Source organism: Physeter macrocephalus, chromosome 8 (genome assembly GCF_002837175.3).
Source record: "Physeter macrocephalus isolate SW-GA chromosome 8, ASM283717v5, whole genome shotgun sequence".
NCBI lineage: Eukaryota > Metazoa > Chordata > Mammalia > Artiodactyla > Physeteridae > Physeter > Physeter macrocephalus.
Genome location: NC_041221.1, coordinates 78,645,281 through 78,669,527, shown reverse-complemented (window position 1 = coordinate 78,669,527; position 24,247 = coordinate 78,645,281). Strand labels below are relative to the sequence as shown.

The 24,247-nt window shown below is 45.8% G+C and overlaps 1 protein-coding gene across 1 annotated transcript; it reads left to right on the top strand.

The window, feature by feature from the left end:
• The first annotated feature begins 6,730 nt into the window (after nucleotides 1-6,730).
• On the top strand, nucleotides 6,731-14,691 carry OTP (orthopedia homeobox). Its single transcript, XM_024117354.1, has 3 exons — nucleotides 6,731-6,767; nucleotides 8,061-8,470; nucleotides 14,161-14,691. The coding sequence occupies exons 1-3, from the start codon at nucleotides 6,731-6,733 to the stop codon at nucleotides 14,689-14,691; spliced, it is 978 nt and encodes a 325-aa protein (XP_023973122.1).
• The last annotated feature ends 9,556 nt before the right edge of the window (nucleotides 14,692-24,247 follow it).

Here is a 24,247-nt window from a genome sequence, read left to right as displayed (position 1 = left end):
GGGGGGGAGAGAGGGAGGGGGGGGGGGGGGGAGGGAGGAAGAAGAAAGAAGAGAGGAAGGGGAACAGAGAAAAGGGGAGAAAGAGAAAGGGGGAGAAAAAGTGCAAGAGGATACTGAAGGATGAGGCAAAGGGTAAGAGAGAAAGAGAGGAAGGAATGGGAAGACGAAAAGGTAAAAAAAAGAGAAAGAAGAAAAAGAGAAAGGAGGAAGATAGAATAAAGGGAAGAGAAAAGGGGGAGTAAAAGGAAGGAGGAAAATGGAAGCAAAAGGAAGAGCAAGGGCAGGACGGTAAAGGAGGGAGAAGACAGGGGAAGAGAAAATTCTACTTGAAGAAGGCTCACTCCCCGTAGAATTATATCTCCCTCCCCCAAACCTCCCCCCACCAAAGTGTAAAATAGCTAGAGAAGGCTTTCGCCGTGTCCGTCTTAGGTTGGGACTAGCTGCTTGTGAAAAGAAAAAGGTTGGGACGGTGGAGCAGGGCGGGGAGAGAGTGGGGAGGGGGCGGGCCCCGGCGGCTCCAAGAAATGGCTCACAGAATTACATTTGTTTTTCTTGTGATTTTATTAAAAGTCACTCCTCATCTCCAGAATGCGTGAAAATATCTACTTTCCACTCAGATACACCGCATTAACTTGTTGGAGGCGAATTTGTTTGTTTGTCTATTTTATTTATTTGCTAGATAAGATTGATGCAGTCTTATTAGCGTTATATCTAGTTATAGAAAGAGATAAGGATGAGATGTTTTTCTTTTTATTCCAATTACTAGCCTTGTCACCTAACTGAATAACTGATATATGATTATTTATCCTGAGTAAATAGAAATCAGAAAAGCAGAGAACTTAACACATACAAACAAAATCTCTATGTCACTTATTATATGCCGTGTGGCTGATTGGGGCCATTAAAATTACAGGGCTAAAGGCAAAAAAAGAGGAGATACGGAGTCAGGGGGCGGGTACTGATCCGTCATTGTTTTGTGCCGAGCTTTCGGCGTTGAGGGCCGCGGATGCTAGCTGTTAGAAGGCAAAGATTGAAAAAAATAAGCAAGGGAGCGGTTCCAGCGCCCACGAAGAGTCATCAGGTGGACTGCATGGCTGTAGTTTGCAAACTCGAATGCACGGGAAACTGTTTACTGCAGCGGAAAAAAAATTATGTTGACTCGTGGATCGCCACAGGCTTCTGGGAAGGGTAGGAAATCAGACTTCTTGGGGGCGAGTTTTCGGCCCCTCCGCCAGCGCCGGCACAACCCCGCGGTTCGCGTGAGCAGGCAGTGGACACACACTGCCCACACAAACGCGCACACAAGTACACGTGTCAAACACACGCAGCCCCCGCTCCCTATGCCAAAAAAAAAAAAAAAATGAAGCCTGGGGTGTGGGTCCTTGGCTTTTAGCTCCCAGGCTGGGGAGCCAGGGTCCCGTAAGCAAGGAGTTTTTTCGGCCACAGGTTCCGCGGCGACATCAGTGGGAAAACCCTGGCTGGAGCGGCCCGGAGTCCCAGCACTCCCGGCGCGGAGAGGACTGGAGAGTGCACTTGGGGGGCTGGGCCCAGGCCTGTTCGGCTAGGGGTTACCCCCGCTCCCTTGCCAAAAAAAAAAAAAAAATGAAGCCTGGGGTGTGGGTCCTTGGCTTTTAGCTCCCAGGCTGGGGAGCCAGGGTCCCGTAAGCAAGGAGTTTTTTCGGCCACAGGTTCCGCGGCGACATCAGTGGGAAAACCCTGGCTGGAGCGGCCCGGAGTCCCAGCACTCCCGGCGCGGAGAGGACTGGAGAGTGCACTTGGGGGGCTGGGCCCAGGCCTGTTCGGCTAGGGGTTAGAGGCGCTCACTCGGCCCCTCGGGAGCCGCGGCCCGAAGACGAGCCGAGGGTGCTTTCGCAGTGGCCGGGCCGGAGTCCTTAGCCAAAGTCTCTGTGGCTGCGGTATCTTTTGCTGGGGACCTCGAGAGTGTTCTTTTAGGCAGAGAAGTGTGGAAGCGCCTGTCACCTCTTCCCAGAGACTTGACTGCCCTCCCAGATCCTTCTCCTTTCACTCACCCCATCCTCACATCGACTCCCCCCAAATGAGACATCAAGCGGTCCCAAACTTCAGTGTGGCCAGAAGTGGACCACTGACCCCTTTCCGGAAAGGGGGTGGGGCGGTGAGGGTGAGGGCTGGCAGAGCAACGGTTCCAGGCACCCGGGGATGTGAAAGCTATGGGAGAAAGTGGTCACCATTGTTTCAAGCACAGTGGACTTGAGAGCTTCCTGGGTTTTTTTCCTCAAGTATTTGCCCCTACTCTTTATTGTGTTTGAGGTTTTAAGGTAGGCCTGAGGAGCACGATCTGATTTGCCATTGCGTTTGGGTTATTGCATATCTAGAAAAGTAAACAGGAGTGTTCAAGTCACTTGATTTGTTTTCTGTAAGCAAATAATACCCAAAAGCATGGCTGTAATTTACCACGAATTAAAATTGATTCTTTTCATCAGGCAAGAAAATAGGAAAATGTGAGATCGTTAATTATTGAGGGAGGCGCTCCTCATTAAATAAAACAATGTTACAATTCAGCATTTAATAGCAGGAATGTGAATAATAACGCGCCATATTTCATCCCACTGTCTGCAAAAAAAAAGAGAGAGAGAGAGAGAGAGAGCAGTTTACAAACAGCTCAAGCAGCCGTAAGTTACGTTTAACAAACACCCAAGGCTTCTGTAAGTGGAAAAAGCAATTAGAGCACTGGGCACACTACCCAATTCTTCTGGAGCATCTGGTATATATTTTTATTCTCTCTGTGTCTCTACAAAGGATTCGCAATGAACGCAGAAATACAAGTAGAGAGAAAAATCAGAATTACAAACCTAATCAGCATAAACTCATCATTAAAGCACTTGCTGCATGGATCTCCCATACCATCCCACCTCTCGATCCAGCCACTGCTATGTTTCTAAATCTTGCTCTGGACCAGGATGGCAAAGCAGGAGGAAAGGAACAGATTTTGTAGTTGCTGTGTTTGTAGTTTACATAATCAGCCTTCAAGGTTTTGTTTTGTTTTAAAAATATATATCTCCCAGAAAGCCGCCTTCTTTCAAAACTACAAAGTTCTCTGGCTCCGTCTGGGCGCGCGGGCCGGCGGGAGTGGGAGCGGATTGCCTGGCCTTTAAATGCTCTTTGTGCTTCGTTAAAAAGTAGAAGGGGGAAAAAAGAGAAAGAAAAAAATGATTTCCCTGTGCATTGCCCCTTGGCAGACTCTTGTACAAAATTCAATCTCTATTTTTTATGAGAAGTAAACTGTCTAAATAAATTTTATTAGGGGCAACCAATATATTTTCTAGTAGTTCCCTTTGTTCCGCTTCTACGTGTGTGTAACAATCTAAAACCTAGTTATTGAGGAAAAATCACTGGATCCGTCATAGAAAATCCTTCTACTTTGCTTTGAAGTGATTTCTGAAGACATTCTTGTCATTCCGAAGATTTGGGGCCCATTGCGCTGAAGCCTCGCCTTGTTAGGGACTCCAGTTCCCATGATCGTGTGGGAAATGCCTTAAATTATCAACAGCAATGGGCCTGACCGGCACTTTCCCGGCTGCCCGGGGAACGTGGGAAGATGACGAGGAATAAAACTCTGTTAAATACATCTCAGGCGCTGCCCAGGTGGATTCAGACATTGGCCAAAATGAGCTGCAGAGAGGGAACCGGGCGCGGGGGCGAGCATTTTACGTCCAGACTATTGTCATTTTCCTCGCCACGCCTGCTGGCAGCCGGCTCCTGACTCGCGGTCCAGCTCCAGCTTGCGCTCGACGCCCCCATAACACCCCCGTCACCCCCTCCCACTCTCAGATTTCCCTCTTTTTTTTCCTTTCCTTTCCCCCTCTCCCCCCACCCCTACCCCCAAATGCTTATGCTCTGAAGTCTTGGAAGAAATGATTTAGTTTGTTTATACTGCTATAAAAATCAAGACCAATAGAAAAGTCATAAAATGAAGCGAGCTATCAATCACGCCGCAACATTGTTATTCAGCGGTTACTAACAGAGATGGATAATCCTTTGATTTCGTCCCATTGTTATTACTCTGATGTGTCTTCACATTAACTATTACACATTTATTTATCGACTTGAAAGATGCAACAAAAAAGAATATACGAGCGTGTGCGTGTGGGAGAATGCTGCACGGTCCGCGGCTGTTCTGGGGGCGGCTGTGGGATGAGGACACGAGCGCTTGTGTGCACACACGTGTAGGCCCCGCACCCGTCTCCTTCTCTCTCCAGGTGGCGGCCTCTCCTCCCTCCCTCCAGACAGGGTGCCGAGCCAAGGCTGTGCCGCCTTCCGCGGACCTGCCGGTTTGAAGGAGCAGGGTGTTGCCGCCAGGCCTCCAGTCTCTAACTCTGACACTTCTCCCCACCTCTGCCCCTGCGTTCTGGTCTTAGATACCCCCAAGCCCCACCCCGGTGGGCACAAACCCCCTTCGAGTCCCCGGGAACTTGCAGCCAGGTGCGCGTTCGGGAACCACGTCCAGGGAGCACGCCGCCCCGCCCAGGGCCGCTATCCTGCCTCGTGCCGCGCTCACCGCGAGCCGTAGCTTCTAGATTTGGGGCTTTGTTTGGGGAAGGGAAAGCTTTTATTGGAGGGACTCTATATGCTTTAGGTATTCTTCCTCCCAAGCAAAGCCTTTCTCGCTAGGACACTAGGAGCTTGCCGAACACCCTCAAGGCTCCCAAACTAGCCGCCGCCGCCGCTCGGACTCCGCCGAACCGCAGCTGGGGGTCCTGGAGCCCCAAGTCCCACTTAGACCGCTTTTGCAGCCGCTTCGGCGGCCGCTGAAGCTTGGCCAAGCGCGCAGCTTCGGCGGAAGCGGTCTCCGCTGCTCCGAAGGAACCGCTGCGGTTGATTCCCGACACTCACACGTGTGTGTGGATGTGCGCGCGCGCGCACGTGTGTGTGTGTATGGGAGGAGGGGAGTGGGCTGCAGGAGAGAAGAGGAAGGAAAACTGCCCCAGAGTTCGCCTTGCCGCCTCCTTTGTCTCCTTGCTCGGTCCCTGTCACATACACATAGCTAAGGACACACACACACACACACACACACACACACACACACACACTTCCTCTCGCATCTGCTCTCAGGCAGCATTTCCAATGTTTTGTGTAAGTCAATTGGACGGCGAACAAAAAAAGCCATTTGCTCGGTATTATTTAAAACAGACTTCATAGGGCCACCCTTTTGTGGAAGCTTTATTTGCACTAAATGAATAATCTTAATTGCATCACTCTTGAATTAAAAATCAATGTTAATCAAGTTGAGAGTAGTAAACATCAGTTTTCATTGTGCCTGGGAAGAGGGCATTTTTCTTGTGTTGCAAATAAAAATACAAGTCAAATAACTTTAAAAGGGCATTATGTTCTGCTACAAATACAATTGAAACGGATTGTTTAGGAGCAGATCAGAAATGGTACAGAATTTTGCACTTAATTTCCTCAGTTATCATTTACAATAAGAACCTCTGGTCTTGACAGCCAAGTCTAAACAGTAGTAAATTAGTACAAATTTATACTGATTTTACTCTAATAATCGTAATAAAAGCTTATAGATTTGGCACTAATTACATAAATGCCTAATGATCTTGAAAATTACTCTGGTTAGAAATATATTACTAATCTAAACTTTGTTGTTGGCTGGCTCTGAAAAATCAGAACATTAGAAATGGTTCGCTTCACTTGTGCAAAGCACTTTAAATTGTTCGAGTAGTTTAACATATTCGAGAGGAAAATAAAGAGCATTTAACTTTATTTACAGCCTAAAGTGGAGTTGGGAGCCGAGCTGAACTCAGAAACTTTGACCAAAGGAGCGGGCTGTGGGCCAGGATGCAAGCGTGGGCCAGGCAGAGCAGCAGAAGCCGGGCTCGAAAGGTGCAAAGTGCAAGAATCGGCACCGCGCACGGGTCCTTGAAGCAGACGTCGGGGCCTGGCAGCGCCGGGGGAGTCGACTCCTGTCTTGCTCTCTAGGCCCTGCCGCGGGGCTGGGACTCTGTAGTCCCGGGGTCCCAGCCAGGGCGTCTGGACCCTAGGCGCAGGCCTGCTGGGCGGCAGCGAAGTCTAGGCGCGGTCTGGAGGGCGCGGCGTGCCCTTGTTGTGCGCGGGATCGGCAGGCCTGCGCCAGCGGCAGGCCAGTGTTGCCCAGCGCGCTGGTGGGGGCTACTCTCGGGTCACCACGGGGTCATGCCCTGCTCTGTCCCCTGCCCTGCCTCTGCCCCAGGAAGACCCTAGCTCAAAGAGACAGAGCTGCGCCTTTGGAGCGAGCAGGGCGGGACAAGGAGAAGGAAAGGTGTGCCTGGAGGAAATCCCAGGGAGGAACTATCGGAGGTCGGGCCGAGAAGCCCAGGGCGAGGGCAAGGCGGCCGCCGCTGCTTTAGCAGCTGCTCGGGGCTGGAGCCGCCAGGGCTGCCGCCGCCGCCGCCTCCTCGGGCGGGCGCGGGCGGGCGGGCGGAGTGGGGGACTCTCCGGGCGCTGACATTTGCAGGCTGCCCTCCTGATTGGTCCCCTCGCCGAGCTGCTCACGGGTTCATTCAACTGTTAAGCACCTCCCCGTCTCTCTAAAGGACATTATAATGCAAGAAGCCCCCTTTTTAACCACAAACCGAATTTTCTTTCATTTAGGTGATCTATATATATCTATATCGTATAGCTTATAGCTTATATCTATTTTAAATAACTTATAGCCGCTAAAATTTGGGGGGGAACAGCTTTCACCCTGGAGCGGTGCGCGATGCTGTCTCACGCCGACCTCCTGGACGCCAGGCTAGGTGAGTGCGCGTCTCTCGCCCAGGCAGCCAGGAGAAGCCCGGGCAGGAAATTGTCAATTTGTTCCTTATTTTACCTTAATGTGCCCTAAATGGACTAATTTCTTTAAAAGTAATTGTGCTGCATTAAAGTGTAATTTGATTTAACATCGTCTTTTTAAAAAATCTATGGAATATGTAGATCCAGAGGAGTTGGGAAATGTTGTTACTCTTTGTTTTTCTTATTTTCTCTCTTTCCCCCTCCCCCTTATTATTTTTTTTAAGGGAACGACCTACCCCGTGATAATTTGTTTGGAGGCATTTTTCTTTCTCTCTTTCCCCCTCCTATTTGCGTTAATTTGAGATTTATTTCTTCTCTTTTTCCCTCTCTTCCTCTCTCCCCACTACGTCTTTCTCTCTTCCTCGTCTGAGTATGGTTGAATTTGTAAAAATCGGTCTTGAAGGAGAAGCCGCTGCAGTAGAAGCGGATTTGCTAAGTGTGCTCATTGAGAAAGGAGAAAAGCCAGATTCATCCTCACGGGCATCCGGCCTGCAAAGGGACTCGTCATTGCCAATGGCCGAGAGGAACGCGCCTTTTATTTCTCCGGAAAGCAAAGTTGAATTCTCTAAAGCTTGATTCACTGATATGTCTAGAGAGTTTACTTGAGTTTCCTTAATGCTGTCTGGGTTACTGGGCTCAGGGTTTCCGGTTTGGGAATCTTTGGTGATGGATGTGACTCCATTTTCCAAACACTTTTCTGACTTGAGGGGGAGGCGGAGCTGATTTGGGTTGATTTCGGGAGGTGGAAAGCTTGGAGACGTATTCATCTCCCGAGAAAGTGAGAGGGAATCAGCTGTGGGCCGGAGGTAGAGTTCGTCAGGCTGCCTAAGCGCAGGTGGGGCAGCAACGAAGGAATCGTTTAATTTTTCTTCTTTCTTTTCTTTTCTTTTTTCCCTCCTGGTCGAAGGATATGCTCTCGGGTTGCTGGGGCACCAGGGGTACGGTTCATGAAAGGGACTCCGAGGCATGTTTCATTGCCGGGACTGGGAGTGTTTCACTGTGGGAGAGAAGAAAGCATGTGCTGTTTACTACGGGACCCCGCGGCTGAGAGAGGGGAAAGGGCCGGGAAACGGTATTACAGCCTGGCTGTCCAAATCCTGGGGAACCCAGCTGAGCATCCGGGGAGGTTGCTCCGTAGGGCGACCGCGGGCTCAGAGGGAGCCGAGGATGGGGCTGAAAAAGGACCGCGCGGGGAGAACAGTCCCTCTCCTGGCATGGCCAGGACAGTAGTGACCACCATCCCCTTGCCTCCTCAGGTATGAAAGATGCCGCCGAGCTTCTGGGCCACCGGGAGGCGGTGAAGTGTAGGCTGGGCGTGGGGGGCTCCGACCCCGGGGGCCATCCGGGGGACCTAGCGCCCAACTCCGACCCAGTCGAGGGAGCCACTCTGCTGCCCGGGGAGGACATCACCACAGTGGGCTCTACGCCGGCCTCTCTGGCGGTGAGCTCAAAGGACCCGGACAAGCAGCCGGGGCCCCAAGGTGGCCCGAACCCCAGCCAAGCAGGTCAGCAGCAGGGCCAACAGAAGCAGAAGCGCCACCGGACGCGCTTCACCCCGGCGCAGCTCAACGAGTTGGAGAGGAGCTTCGCCAAGACTCACTACCCCGACATCTTCATGCGCGAGGAGCTGGCGCTGCGTATCGGGCTGACGGAGTCCCGAGTGCAGGTACGCTGGGCTTGGGCGCCAGGGCAGAAGACAAGGAGGGGGCGGGTGGACTTGGGCAAAGGAAGCAGGGTCTTTCCTTCCCTTGCAGGGATCCTGGGCTGCGCTTCCTCTACCTATGCTTTCCTGGGTCAAGTTAGCTCCTCTGCCCGCAAACTGGCCCCATCGATGGACAGACAGTGCCCCTATCTCCTGCCAGTATAGCCACATCCCCGCAGAAACTCCTCAAAAGCAAAGCCGGCGTCGTTCAATTGCTAGGTCTCCTCCTTCCTCCTGAGAAGGGAACCTCCGGGTCTCCCACCTTCTGTGTCTCCCAGGCGGCTAAGTCCAGCATGCGATTACACTCCAGCTCGCGTAATTGACAAGCATTTCATTATCCCCTAATGAGTTTGTGTTAAGAGTCTGGATAAATGGGAGAATGCAACAATTATACAGAAAACATGAAAAGGGAGAAAACAAGGCGAAATGGGCACATTTCATAAAAGATCTACACCTGGGTTTTACGGTGTAGCTTTATTCTCCTGCTTAGCACACTCCTGCCGCTCTCAGGCAAAATACCTCTAGCTTTGATGTTTACAAAGGCTTTGAACTTGGCGGCCTACCAATGCGCTGGGAGAGGCTGGAGCGATCCCCCACAGACTATGAGTGAGTCCTGGTTTTCCCTAAGGTAACTTGGGGAGTGGGGGGGAAAGAGGGCTTTCTTGTAGATCTCCGATTTGAAGAAAGGACATTTGGGGCAGGAAAGATTGACCGGCAGTAGACAAAATCATTACTGACCCCTGGTTCTCATCCAACCGCCCTCCAAGTTGTAAATAACATGTGACTTAGAAAACCACACCTGTAAGTTTTTTGAAAATCGGGGAATAAAAGCATAAGTCCAATGCATCTCGGATTTTTTCTGCTTTTTAGAAGAATGAAAACATTATGTCAAATATTTTATGGACAGGTGCTGGAAGTGAAAGTCCAAGACGCGCGCTTAGTCTTGAGCTATCCAGGGTTCTGAAAACCTTCCTTTCCTGTCTTGGACGTGGTATTTTCTGTTCCTCACCCTGGGTGTTCATCTCAGCTCTAGCTGCTCTTACAAATTTTAAATATCTTCGCTTTACAAATTTTAAACATCAAAGTTTAAAGATCTCAGTTACTTTACATTTGATCTAAGAAGAGACAAGAGTGTCCTTAATCACGGTGTTGAGTTTTTCTGTCTCCATTCTGCATTTTAAAGATAGTCTCACCTGGAAAAATAGCATATCTTCTGTTTTAAATAGCCAGCAAAAAATGTCATTAGGGACTTAAAGTGGTCAAATTAATATAGTAATATTCAGGGTATAACATAGATTAACATTTTTACTCAATGTAAGTCTGGGTGGTTTCCTTAGTGAACTCTGGAAGCCCTGAATCATGGGCCATTGAAATTAAGCATCAAAGTCATGTTAATTGCATTGTGCAGAAATATATTACTAGTGCTCTTAAATTTTTTTTACCTCACACCTCTTTTAAATCTTTTGAAATTGAGTTCAAATCTTAAGAGAAATATACAATTTCAATATTTCCATTACCGTTCATAATAGTACTGGCTTGTTAAAATCCTGTCGGTTCAAAATTCATAAATTTTTTGTCACTCAAGAGAAATGCTATATAATAATTTTTATTTTAAAGGCTAAAATGCTGTTGCTTAACCTACGCTTACTAGTAATTACTTTGAATTAAAATAGAACTTAGAACCACAAATAAAATATAATTGGATAACTGACTTTATGAAAAAAGAAAATGAGGTCTATTAAACTTTATTAGGTCTTCCAAAGGTTAATGGCAGTGATTCTTTTAATATAAAAAGTTGTAAATGAAATAAAACACAAACTATGTAATAGAAACAGTTATTTTCAAGAAGCACACAAAAGAATAATCAAGAAGAATAGAGACAAAGTACTTTAATTGTTCTAACATAATGTTCAACCAAAGATAATAGCTTGATGCTGCTGATAGGAACAATTTAATAGAATGGCAATTTCAATATTTTTTAAAATAATGTTCCATAGTTTAAAAAGTAATCAGATCAACATAACCTTCTTAATTAACATTTCAAAATGATTAACATTATGTAATGTAATGCAAAAATAATTTATGTAAAATGTATTTACTTCGCAATTCATTGTATCGTTGCTCCTTGACCAAATTCAAATTAAATAGTAATTGGTTTATGTTCTTATATGATGAGTACTTCAAAGTTTTCTTTACAGTTAACAGATTGCCACACATTCTTTTCAGTACGTGGGGCCACTGCACTGATTAAAAATGATCTAAACATTTAATTTATTGCAATTGTATGTTTTTAAAGATACTTTTTGATTCTAGACTAAATGATCTAAGATACTTATTTTTATCTATATCTGGCATATATCATACTTTTAAGTATTTATTAAAGCACCTCTACTCACACGGAGGCCAATTCCATGTCTGATATCGCTCCTCTTTTCTGGCTAGTATAATAAAACCATTCCTTTTATAGCATGCCATTATTAGAAACCAATTTCAGAATTATTTATAACCTGGAATGGCTTATTAAGCAGCAATGCGAGAATCATGCAAATTACGCGATCAAATGCAATATAATAAGCATAATCATTAGTCTCTAGCACGGATTAATTAACTTTCAATATTTTATTTACATAAAAACCAAATCAGTGAAATAACTTCTGCACAGCCAGGCTTGCCTTTCAATATTTTATACGAACAAAAATAATGTGCTGTAATTCCATTGACCGTGTCCCCCAGAATGGCCCTGTCACCTGCCACATCTTAATAGGGGGACAAGCCAAGAGTATTTTCTAGTTTTCTAATGGAATGAGAAATTGCATTTTCTTCCTCTCCCAGCACTATTAAAGTGTAATGAATTCGGCCCAGAGTTCACGGCTGGCTGATCGAAATGAACCTGAGATCTAGGCTTTAATACAGCTCCCCAGATTTCCTCCCAAATCTTCACATTAATCATTTGCTGGATTCCAATGAGATCTTCATAAAGCATTGGCTTCGAGGGGGAAAAAAGTAATATTCTCTCTTTCTCCCTCTCTTTCTCTATTTCTGAGCCATTTATAGGTGGGGAATTAAACGGGCTATATATTTTAAAATACATTTACAGTATGTCTATATTACTGTAACAGCAGATATCATGAAAGTGGATTTTTAAATTCCAACCTCCATTAGATTCTCACTGTTGTATTAAAGCATTTTCTGAGAAGAGCTGCATTTCAAACTGAGTACAAAGTTGGCCATGGCTGCGGTTAATATATTTCCTGGGGTTGTCAACTGTGCATTCTCAAAATCTCCCTTAGGTTTTACCTGCATTTTAATCTGTCATGCTCTAGTTTTCAAGTGGAAACATTCACATTTTAAAAACATATGCATCATAGCTTGGAACGGAGGTGCTCAGACCCCATGCAGATTTTTTTCCCAACCCCAGTAAGCCATGAAACATAAAAAATTTTGTAGCCATCATTTGACTACTAACCCTCAAACATAGTTGAGCACGATTTTTCGATTATTTCTATAATATTTAGTTCTTCAACAGCTGTTCTTTTCCGCTTGGGCCTGAGATTCAGAAACCTTTCTGGCAGGCGTGTTTTTTTACTGAGATTCTTCGGGGCAATTTCTCCCCCCTTTCTTCCGATTTTTTCCCCAGTCCCCCACCCCGCGCCTGCCCCAAACATTCAAACATTTCGGGATTCACTGACATTAGCAGGGTGCTAGGAAGCGGTCTTCACAAATATCTTTCAAAATGTATCCGGGTGCGGAGTGTGAGGTGTGGGGACCGTTTGGACACAGACACTGTCCCTTGTCTAGGGCTCCATCCAGTCCATCCTTGGATGGTTAATGCAAAGCGACCTCTGGCAGCGGGTCTCCTCGCTATGCTTTCCTGGGCTCCTGCGGGTTGCTCTCCACAGAAGGCCGCTAACAACTCAATCCACGGCCTGCTGCATTGACCCCAGCCTCCACCTAGGGTTCTGCTGCCTCATTAATCCGCCGCGCCACCAGCTCAAGGGGCTTTAGCAGGGAAAGGACCCAACATCTTTACCCAATCTGGACACTGGAGTAGGCGGAAACATGGGAAGTGGGGTAGAAACCAGAGAAAGATAAGGTGGTGGGCGACGGGGTAGAAAGGCCAGGGCCAGCCCAAAAGCGGGAGAGGATTCTAGATTGCAATGCCGTTCACATTGGTAAATAGAGAGTGCACGGGTGTGAACAAACCATTGTGCATAGCCGGTTTACCGGGAAAGGCGGTCGGGTACTCATACTCATGATGCTTTAGTTTGCGGAATAAACACTGAATAGCTTGGATTAACGCATTACCTTTTGGCCATGAATATGGTGGTCAAATTGCGTTGGCCAAATTATGAGAAAATTCAATCAGTACCTGAGCTGTGTCCCACATCATTTATATTTATGCATAGTAGGCCTCCAACTGACTAATGTTAAACTGTAAGCCTGCCAAGTGGGCATGCTGGCATTTTTTTAAAAATAAAAAGATCAAATTTAAACATGGGGCAAGGGGGTGTTATCTTGGTCAGGCAGTTTACGTGATATATTTCAGGAAGAACCCTTCCTTCCCCTGTGGTGGTGAATTTGACATTCATAGACAAATTTGTGTGGTAAGGTCTGAACTTCCAGGGTCACTGTTAAGAAAGAACTAATAGGCTCACTTTGGAGTATATTTTATAAAACACATCTCCTTTTAAAAGACATCTGGGTTTGTCTAAGCAAAATTAAATTTGATTCATACCTAGTGTGAGCTTTACACTTGACTTCTTTTAGTTTGTAGTGGTCAGAAAATTTGCTTTTAGTTTATAGATGAAACGAGGGGTGGGGTGGGGCTGAGGGAATTGGAGGCCTTGTTATTTGGGATCCTCAGTAAGTTCCTGAAAATAATAGATTTGAAGGCCCTGAGGCTTAGGGCTCTGGCAGCAGGTTCCAGCACACTTGCACAGCCCAGATAAAGGTACCCTTAGAGGGGCTTGAGAACGAGGCACGGACTTGTGGCAGCAGTACCAGTCGCTACGAATCAGAAGTCACGGTGGCGACCCAAACAACACTGTAACTCAGTGGCGCTCGCTTTCCCACACGGATCACTATATTAACCTCTCTGCTCTGTCATCCATGGCGTTAGGGGTTCTCCTTTGTCTTTCGATTTTGGAACTGGCTATGTCATCCACGGCCCTTCATCAATTTCCAAAGTTACAGCGTTTCAGAAAATTCTATACCCCATCATTGTTATAAGGCACGCTATTAAGCCACATGGGTACGCAAGTTTATCTTCATTTGTACACCTGTGGGTCCAGCCTTGACACATGCCTGCCTGCAGGCCTGTGCGTCTAAGCAGCGAACAGAAGGTGCCAGCGAGCAGGGGCGTGGTGAATACTGAGCATGGTGTATGTTTGCACCGTGTGTAAGCGCTCCGGGGCACGATCACTCAGGACCCCGGGAGTTGGCGCCCGGTGGATGCAAGGGGCGCCGGTTGATTCCAGCTGGTGGAGAACCAGGGTCACCGGCTGGCTGCGGGGGGCGTGCCGCGCCGAAGGCACTTGTTCGGCCTGGAGCTGAGTGGGTGGACCTGACGCGGGTTTCTAGGGCTCAAGCCCCCGCCCCTCCTGGCCCGCCCGCCGGCTAACAGCGCCCTGTGTCTCCCGCCCTGCCCGCTCCAGGTCTGGTTCCAGAACCGGCGCGCTAAGTGGAAGAAGCGCAAGAAGACCACCAACGTGTTCCGTGCGCCGGGGACGCTGCTGCCCACGCCAGGCCTGCCTCAGTTCCCGTCGGCCGCCGCCGCCGCCGCCGCCGCCATGGGCGACAGCCTGTGCTCTTTCCATGCCAACGACACCCGCTGGGCGGCAGCCGCCATGCCGGGAGTGTCGCAGCTGCCGCTACCGCCGGCGCTGGGCAGGCAGCAAGCCATGGCACAGTCGCTGTCCCAGTGCAGCCTGGCGGCCGGGCCGCCGCCCAACTCCATGGGCCTGTCCAACAGCTTGGCGGGCTCCAACGGCGCGGGGCTGCAGTCGCACCTCTACCAGCCTGCCTTTCCCGGCATGGTGCCCGCCTCCCTCCCCGGCCCCAGCAACGTCTCCGGCTCGCCCCAGCTCTGCAGCTCCCCGGACAGCAGCGACGTGTGGCGGGGCACGAGCATCGCCTCCCTCCGCCGCAAGGCGCTAGAGCACACAGTCTCCATGAGCTTCACTTAATGCAGCCGCGCCCGGCCCGCTCCGCCCCCGGCACCGCCCCCAGGTCCGCCCCGAGGCCCTGGCGGCGAGCGCCCGGGCCTCCCTGGCCCGGGCGCCCCGCCCCGGCCCCGGCTCCGACCCCGACCCCCTGCTCCTTCCCCCTCCAGGCCTCTGCCACGTCTCGCTTGGTCCTTTCCCTTGTCCTCCACTCTCCCGGGCTCACCCCAAGCCCCCGCCCGCGGCGCCACCCCACTCTCCCGGGCTCACCCCAAGCCCCAGCCCGCGAGGCCACCCCTCCGCCTGATTTCGCTCCCCCCAGCCTCCCCAAAGCCCCCCTCCCCGTCTCACCCAGCTCCTCCCTCCTCCCGGTCTCTAGCGCCTCACCCCACCCTTTCCCGCTACCCCCGGCCTTCCCGCTCGCACTCCTCGTGCTCGCGCCCTCCTCACGGCCTTCTGACTGGCTGCATTCCCATCCACACCTTCTACACGACGCCTGCGGCCCCCTCGCCCACCGCCTCCCGTCCGGTCCCTTCTTTGCCCGCACCTCACGCCCCTCCTCCCGCGCCCTGCAAAAAGCATCCTTCGCGTCATTTTACTTACCAGGGAGTAGACTCAGGATCTGAAATCAGACACCAATGGACTGGTTTGTGGGCAGAAACACACACACTCGCACTCTCGCTCACTCTCAGACACTACACACACGCGCGCACACACACATACACAGTGCACCTAGGTCACACACGGACGTGTTCAAGGGACAGCACAATGTTAGGGATTTTGTCTTAAAGGAGGACAAGCATCTACTACCAACCACCTCATCTGAGGACCCAACAGATTACAATTTGATTTATTCTTGTATCCTTGCTCCGAACTCCTTTCTTTCTTTCCTCTCCCACCACCCGTTCCTTGCCCTGTGTACCCAGTCACATCCATGCAGCCCTGTACTGGCTTGCAAAAGACGCTTTTATTTTATGTTTCTTTTATTTTCGTAAGCACAACTGTGTGCGGGTATTGAGGGAAGGCTTCTCAGGAGGAACATAACAGTGGATTGGGTGGCTGGAGTAGACTAAAGCAGTCATGTGATGAAGAGGTGATCTTACCCATTTTGATAAGTCTTTATAAGGAAGAATAAAATAAACATGTAAGAAAAGTTTCCTTTTGTAAAAGCAAAAGCCACATCTCTTTTCTGGATCCTTCAGGACTGGGGTTTGTTTGCTTCCTTTTTCCGTTTCTCTCTCCTCGCTGCTCTGTGCCCTTGGTTGTTTTGTGGTCGTCCTGTCGTTCCTCGTGCCCCTCGGGCCCCGCCCCCCCCTCCGCCCCGGCCCCTGCTGGCCGCCGACGGGTGCACTCGGACATCTACAACCCTGCAACTTTGTACAGAGAAAACACAATCAGCTCTTTCTGCATGTGCTGGTCAAATCCAAACCCAGAGAACAGAAGCGCTTTCGAAGAATGAGCAAACATGTGAAATAGGATGTTTTGTGTAGATAAAGCATTCTTGTTACATACTGGTCAATTTGTGATATGTTTTAACTTATTGTCTGTGCTTATTTATGGAATCTGGTTTTCTTAATAAATGTTTGAGCTAATATAAAGCATATTATTTGACTTTTCCGGACACGTTTATATCAACTTAAATGTAAATGGATAAAATAAAATCATTTTCAGTATGTGATATGGAGAATAATGGGTTTTGGTGTGACTTTGAATGGCGGAAGGGTCTCGTGGTGGGGGAAGGGAAGAGAACTCTTCCAGGAGGTTCTCAACTCGCGCTCAGTCGGCGGGATCCCCACTTTTGGGACGAGTCCGCTTTTCAGTAGGCTTGGGTTCAGTTCCCCGGTTGTCCAGCAGCCTAGGCAGCACGCACCCACACGGCGCTCGGCTCCGCTGGCCCGGCCTGGAGTCGCGCGGCCCGCAGGCCGGAAGTGAGAAGCCGCGCAGTGATCTCCTCACGCGAGTTTGAGGCCTCGCGAGGCTTCGGGTCGACCCCCGGTGCCTCCGGAGCCCGAGATGGGCCTATGGGCCCAGCTGCCCGCACTAAACGCAGGGCACGGAAGTTGATATTCTTCTGGCGTGAACCATTTCCTTCGGACAAAGGAGCTGACGGCAACCCTCGCCGGGCTGCGTCCGGAAGGGCCACCGTGAAGGAAGCGTGGAGACCGGGAGCTCTGTCGTCTGGCGTCGCCCAGAGCCGCGTGTGGCCCCAGGTACGCGGTGGACGAGAGAGGCCCGGGGCTCCTCCCTTGGCGCCTAGGCCTCGAGGCCTTCCGAAAGAGGCGGCCCGGCCCCTTTGCTTCGGCGGATCCAAGTGGGGGCAAACGGCGTGGCGGGAGAAGGGTGTCCAGGGCGACCTGGGTGCGGGTAGTAGCTTCTCAGGCTTTCCCCTGCGAGACTGCTCTGGTTTTCTCAGGGTCCATCATTGGGTCGAGCTAATCTCAGATTTAGCCACGTGCTCAGTTTAAACTAAGTGGTAGTGAAAAATGGCTTTTTTTTTTTTTTTTCCTGTAGAATGAGTTGGAAGGTTGCAGGTGTGTTTTAAACTTGGAGGCGAGTCGGTATCACAGGCTTTCTTTGGAAGACTAACCAAAATCAATCTTGTGGTGTGAAATTTAATGGTTATTATAAGCATTAGAATGCACCTTTTCCCATGGGAAGATTTCTCAGTTGGTTGCCACAGAATGGAAACCCTAAAAACACCCTTGTCCTAGAATACAATTTCATACCATTGGGAGCTGTTGTAGTTGTTACTCAGCTGTTTAAGGAACTGTTGTAATTGTTACTAAGAGAACACAGTGGAATCTCCTGGAAGGTGAGGACAAAAAGGCATGATTTTCTATGATAATGAAAAATCACTTGTTCATATTACCTTAGGAATTTTAATTAGAGATATTCAATAAAATTGGTGGGTGGGTTCACAGAATATTTCAATTCTACATTTTCTAAGGGTATATTTAATATGATGTTAAAATATTAAAGAGGATAAAAACAGGCTTATTTGGGATTTCATATAAAAATGGAACATTTATATGTTTTAGAACTCACCCTAGATTTTAATTTAGCAGCATAATAAGCAAATTTCTAAAATATCTGTAGATGAAAAATACTTTTCCTTGTTTTTACGTTTTGTCATATTCTCCCTTGGCTTAGATTAGTGCTCTTTTTTTTTAAACTTGAAATTGTGGAAACTGTAATCTCAAGTCCCATTTAATAGATCAGTACAAATCACAGATTGCTTCACCAGTGAGCATGGAAGGTTGTTTACAAGGATGCTAATTTTACAGCTTTTTTATGCTGCTATAAAACATAACTTTATGATGTAGGAATGCAATAAAGGATGCTAAGTGGGATCTTTAAAAATCATATTTCTGAAAGGCAAGGGAAATGGGATCTTTCATTTGAAAAAAAAAATGGGCCAACTCAGAACACTGATGAGAAGTTGCAAATCAACTGAAGTGATAGATGCTTTCAAAGATACTTATATTTCATAATATAGTGGTTATTTATCAATATTATAATGAAAGTGTACAGAGTTTTTCACTTGACCTGACTCTGGAATAATATTTGTTTCTATGGCAATAGATTTTTGTATTAAGAATTCTGAACATTTTAATGTCATATATGCCATTAGCATAAGGGAAGGCAACCTGGTCTAAATTGTTAAGGTTGACAGTTTAGCAAAGATAAAAATCAGAGAGAATCACAATCACAAGCCTGAAAGATTTCTGTATTTTGAGGGAGGAAAAAAATAACAACAGAGTGATGCTTCATATTATTTTTTTACTCCTTATCAGCAACAATTCTGACTCAAAACTGTTAAAGTCATAAAAATAACTCATTACATTCAATAAGGTAATAAAGACAATAATGATGAATAATATCAGAGTACAGGGTAGATAAGTACAACATGTTAGATGTCCTGCATCTAATGAATTGTATTTTTTGCTGAGTAGTCTTTTTGGCATTGAATACTGTCGCCACCACATGCTAGCTAGAAAAAGTCAAAGTCTATTATGATGTAACTATATGATTGATTTATTTGAGTACACATTTTCATCCTTGTATCTTTATTTTCTCCTCAATATTGGTACTAAATATCACACATGGCATGCAAGGGATGTCATAGTAATGATGTTGCACTTAGTTTTACCTTTTGTTGATGGGGGAAGAAATAGGTTATAGGAATTCAACCTACTAAAGATGATGTTAGGTATTGAATAGAAAATAGGATGCAGAGCAATTTGGGTAAATCAAGGTAGACGTGAATGGAAAATATAGAGGAAGTTCTAACTTTGGGGCAGTTTATGTTTGATGTTGTCAATGACTGCTTACCCTGAAAATGAAAATGTTTTTAATTTGTGTTGTGGACTTTACATATTAATTTTTAGGATAAAGAAAAAACTTAGCCCACAAAGATGTGTCTTCTAGTAATGGCAGTAGTTAACCTGTCAGTTGAAAGAATGTAACCTTCCTTTTCTCCCTTTCATGACATAAAGGTACTCTCATTTGAGGGCATTTATGTGAAGAAATAACAGCATGGCATAGTGAAACTACTGGCTCATTAATCCTGGCATCTACTTCCTACAGGCTTCCTTGATTAGTTAGATTCATTCATCGGGCATTTCAGAGTTTTTGATTTGTCACCATTGGCTAGGTTCACTGACTTCAAGGCTAAATTGAGCCAGAAGCAATGTTTATTAGTAATTTTGTAGTACAGGCTACCCTAATAATTCAGCCCAAATATCTCATCTGAAGAATATCCATTCACCCTCGCTTTTAATGTCGGTTGCAGCTGTGTTCATAAGGAATTGAAAGAACACAAGTGATTGGGCATGTATTTTCTAAATTAGTAATATGATGGCTAATAGCTGTAAACCCATCTTCGTATCCAATGCAGAAATTATGATTCATTTTAAAAATGAAAGCAGCAACAAAGGCGGGCACCCCCTGCCTGGCTCTGTGCTAACTCTCATCAGTGCAGAGCATTTGGTACAGGAACCATGGCCTATTTACATGTGATGATTACAGAGAGAACAATGCTTTTCGCTTTTCCTTGTGCATGCTCTTATCAAAACAACGCATGGATTTATAAGACTTACTAGAAAATGCTTTTAAGGAATTTCAGGCATGAGCTACACAGAGGGCCCTCTTTTGATTTTGACGATGTCGTAATCAGTCTTTAAGGGGGCATAATTAGTTGTTTGTGTAGTTAAGCTGCATCTTCCATCCACATGATCTAATATCCCATATATCCAAGTTTCCATCTTTAAAGCCACCTTGGATTTGAGATACACTTGTTGCAGCTGCTCCTGCTGCCACAGTTCTTCTTAATTCTGAGTTGAAGTAATTCACAAGTACCAGGAAATATATAATTAACCCACATGACACATGTAGTATATGTTCTTTATATCTTTCATTGAAATATCACAGGACTTTACATGCTTTTATTCACAGTCCTTATTGAATCTATTTAAGATGAACCCAAACAATGTCTGGTTAAGAACCCCTAGAAGCCCTTAGGAGTGAAAAGATTATATGTGATTCTTATGAAATTAGAAATACTAAATTGTAAAACACAAAACATAGGTATACTGAAATTAAATAAGTTCTTTCTAGATTTTCTAATTGCAGAATTCTGAATGAGTTCAGTGAAGCTGAATTGGTCTCTCTTTTTGCTGCCCTTGCTTTATTAGTTATCACATGCTTAGTCTGCCTAGTTAGGCAGCTACTCCAACACTGATTTCAGAAATAACGTTTTCTGAGGGTATTTATTACTTTTCCTCCACTATGTTACATTTGAACCCCATTTTTCAGTTTATAGAGCACATTATCTCATTTAAATCATCATGGCATCTTTATGAAGTAGATATTATAATCTGTATTTTACAGATGAAGAAATTGAGACTCATAGAGGTTAAGTAACTTGCCCAATGTCACATACCTAGTAAGTGGGAGAGATCATTCTTTTAAGGTGGTCTTCAGATCTTTTAGCAATAATATTGTGTATGTAACATGTAGATGCTGCTCTTATTCTTAAGGGAAGAAACTAAATAACTTCCCTTACTTAGAAGTTTAACAATCCACCCTTGTAATTTCAACAGGACAGATGCTTTTTGATGGGACATGATAACTGCATTAAAATTAAACATGGTTTCAAGAGTCTAGAAACACTCATTTCCTTCTGAACTTTACCCTCTCTTTAGTGGTTATTTCAAGATAGTTCTAGTGTGCCACTGAGAAGGCTTTTTATTGTGTGAGCAATCTTTATCAATGGAATTGTCTCCTTGTGACATGATCTCTGGGCTGAGGTGGTAAGAAACTTGGGAACTAGCTCTGGGAGTACTTTGAGGTGGGTGGCATTGTACATGGAGAGGGGATGGTTTGACTGTTCACAAGGGAGAGGATCCTTGAATCCCTTGGTCCTTCAGATGTGTTTCTTGCCTGTCCCTGCAAGATTTTATGGGAGATCTTTTGATGTTGATTCTGTATAATATTAAGTAGTCACAACACAAGATAAGCTATTTCCCATTTTCCTGTTCTCCACATATTAGAAACCCTCAATCATGGAATTATAAAATCTTAGCATTTGAAGGGATCTTTTTTTTTTTTTTTAACATCTTTATTGGAGTATAACTGTTTTACAATAGTGTGTTAGTTTCTCCTTTACAACAAAGTGAATCAGTTATACATATACATATGTTCCCATATCTCTTCCCTCTTGTGTCTCCCTCCCTCCCACCCTCCCTATCCCACCCCTCTCATGGTCACAAAGCACAGGAAGGGATCTTTGAAGTCACCTCATTCAAATTCCCTGATCACAGTTGTCCCTTTTTCATTTCTCACCAAGGGGACTGACAGATTCTGGTTGAACACAAAACCTCTATTATTGGCTCAACTGCCAGGAAGTACTTCCTTTTATTGAGCCTAGTCTGCCTCATGCTTTTCCTTCTATAGTCTTGCCTCAATGGGGACTTTCTGTTACACCTCTTAGTGCTAAAATGAGTTTTCTTTTTAGTCATTTTTTAGTATATCAGTCAGTATAACACCAGGCTATGCTGCGGTACCAGATAAACCTCTTCTCTCTGGCTTAACATAACCAAGCTTTGTTTCTTGCTCACACAGATTCCACTGTAAGTGAAGTGATTCTCCTGGACAACTTCCCTTCATGTGTGACTCAGTGATCCAAGCTGTTTTCATTTTGTGGCTTGACCACTTAATTATGGGGTTTCCATCATCTTTGGGGAAGGAAAAGAAAGAACTGGAAGGTGTGAATTGACTCTAATGCATTGGCCTAGAAACTTAGGCTCAAGGTCCAATAAACAAGAAATAGTTAGATGGCTTCCTCTAATTGCAAGAGGGCTGGCAAATGTAGGGGAGCACATGGATAGTCAGCGAGTAGAAAATCTCTCTGCCACGATCTTATTTTCCCTGTGATAAACACCTCTAGTTCCCTTATTTAATGCGTTTTTCATACTTATAAGTCAACAACTGTTTTTTTGTGTGTGCTTATTGACAAGGCATGGAGGTGGGGGTGCTAGAGAAATTGATGACGTCCAGGCTCTTGAGGAACCTACCATGTAGTTAAGGGGACAAGACAAATATATTTTGAAAAGAAAAATGTACAAGGCAGTTTTTAATGGTTTGATCAAGTGTTAAGTACTGTGATCCGTATCGTAAATGAAGTGGAAATTCAAAGAAGCAGGAACTCATTGGGGATAGAATTTCTAGGCAAGGCTTCCTGAAGGAACTGGGTCTTAGAGGATAGCAGTGTCATCCTTAGGATTTTTTTCTCCGCTTTAGTGGAATTGTTTTGACCTTTCCTGTGGCTCTTATTTTTAAATCAGTAAACTGTGTTTGGTATGTTTATATTATTACTAAATTCTTCACTTGCCTTCTTAAATTTGAAGCCATTGATCAGATTCAGGCCTCTAATGACCAGGACAAGTCATGGTGGACCATCTGCCATACTCATATTAATAGCCATTCATAATCTTATATAGTGTTATTGGAGTATCACTGATACTCTCTAATTGGATAAATTGTACACTATAATTCCCCAACATCTAGCATAGACTCTGGCACATAGTAAGTGCTCAATAGATGTTTATTAAGTTGAATTTCAGATGTGTTGGTGTTAAGGCTCCCAGCTTATTGCACTTGCTACTTGTCTGTTATATCTCAGGGAGTAGTTACCACTTTAAAAATATCATATATTAAAGGGCTTACATTAAGGTGAAAAGTAAACGAATTACTCCTGAAAACAAGCAAAATAATATATTCATTCCCACCAAAAGAGACCATGCTCATCCTGTGGTGAGCTCATTGCTCACTTCGAGTAAACTAGGCACCCATGGGAGGCTAATTACCTTTTCCAAAGAATTGGGGAACCACGTAGCATCTTCAAAAAGATAATTTAGTAAATGATGCTCAGGTATATTGGAAGAGTTAATATGCCACTCTTAGAAACTCCAGTGACTGGATTGTTTCCTACAATAGAGGGAGGATCACATGCTTGCCAGGAAACCAGCCATCTTAAATTTCCCTGTTGCAAGACTTAAGAGCTTCATTTTCATTTTAAACTTAGTGGCTTCTCTGAGAACTGGTTGTATGCCATGAGACATTTCAGGTTTGAAGAGTTATGATGAGAATTTTCTCCTTAGGCAGAAGAACTCCAAAGGAGGACTGTCAGGTTCTGGTAGGGGTTGCTCGTTAGGAGATTGCTGCTTCTCAGGGAGATAGGTTTTTTGTTTTTTGTTTTTTTTTCTCTTTGAGTTACAGAATAACAATCTTTGTCCTGTTCCTACTCTTTTATAGTTGGGGACCTTGAAGAAATGCAGCATGGTTTGGAAAACATAGTTGTAATCCTTGGTCAGCCAATATCGGACTGTATGGTCTTGGTCCAGTCACTTAGCAGCTGTGTGGTTCTGTTTCCCCCTGTAATATCTGAAGTTCTTTCCCAGTGCTAACCATTTCTAATACATCATGTTATAACTCTGTATGGCTGACTAGTATGGGGCAAGTCAATTTAAAAATACCTGTTAATCAGAGTCCTAGGCTGGTCTTTGTCTAATCTGTTTCTTTGAAAGGTATTGTCCTTTTATCTGGCAGGAGGGGATCTGAATCTGAGTCAAGTCAGCATTGTGTTAAAGGGAGTGAAAAGGTAAGCACAAAAACCTCAGTGTTCTGCTGAAGAGTACTACCACTGACAGTAACCTCCTTGTAATAGGCAGGGAAGAGGTTGGGGCTGCAGTGGAATTATTTTCCAGAGTGGGAAAGGAAGATTGGAACATGCAAGAATTTAACTTTCTATAGACAAATACGGCTGTGCAAAGGAATCCTCATCCCTGTCCTTAAATCATTAGTGCCATGGGGTTTGTATATCATCCCATAAAGTATGGTTGTCTCATGCACTTAATTGAAAAGGAGAAATGAGAAAAAAGACAACCAAGACATAGTCTCCTATAGGAAGCACTCTATGTTGTTTTGGTTGGATTGTTTGGATTCAGATAGTGCTAGTAGTGTCTTATGTAAAGTTAGCAATGCAACTGGACAACTACTTAGAAGCTAGTATGAGACAGTG

Coding starts and splice junctions, on each gene's coding strand:
- OTP (XM_024117354.1), top strand. CDS start 6,731: ATGCTGTCTCACGCCGACCTCCTGGACGCCAGGCTAG. Junction 6,768..8,060: donor CCTCCTGGACGCCAGGCTAG/GTGAGTGCGCGT, acceptor TTGCCTCCTCAG/GTATGAAAGATGCCGCCGAG. Junction 8,471..14,160: donor TGACGGAGTCCCGAGTGCAG/GTACGCTGGGCT, acceptor TGCCCGCTCCAG/GTCTGGTTCCAGAACCGGCG.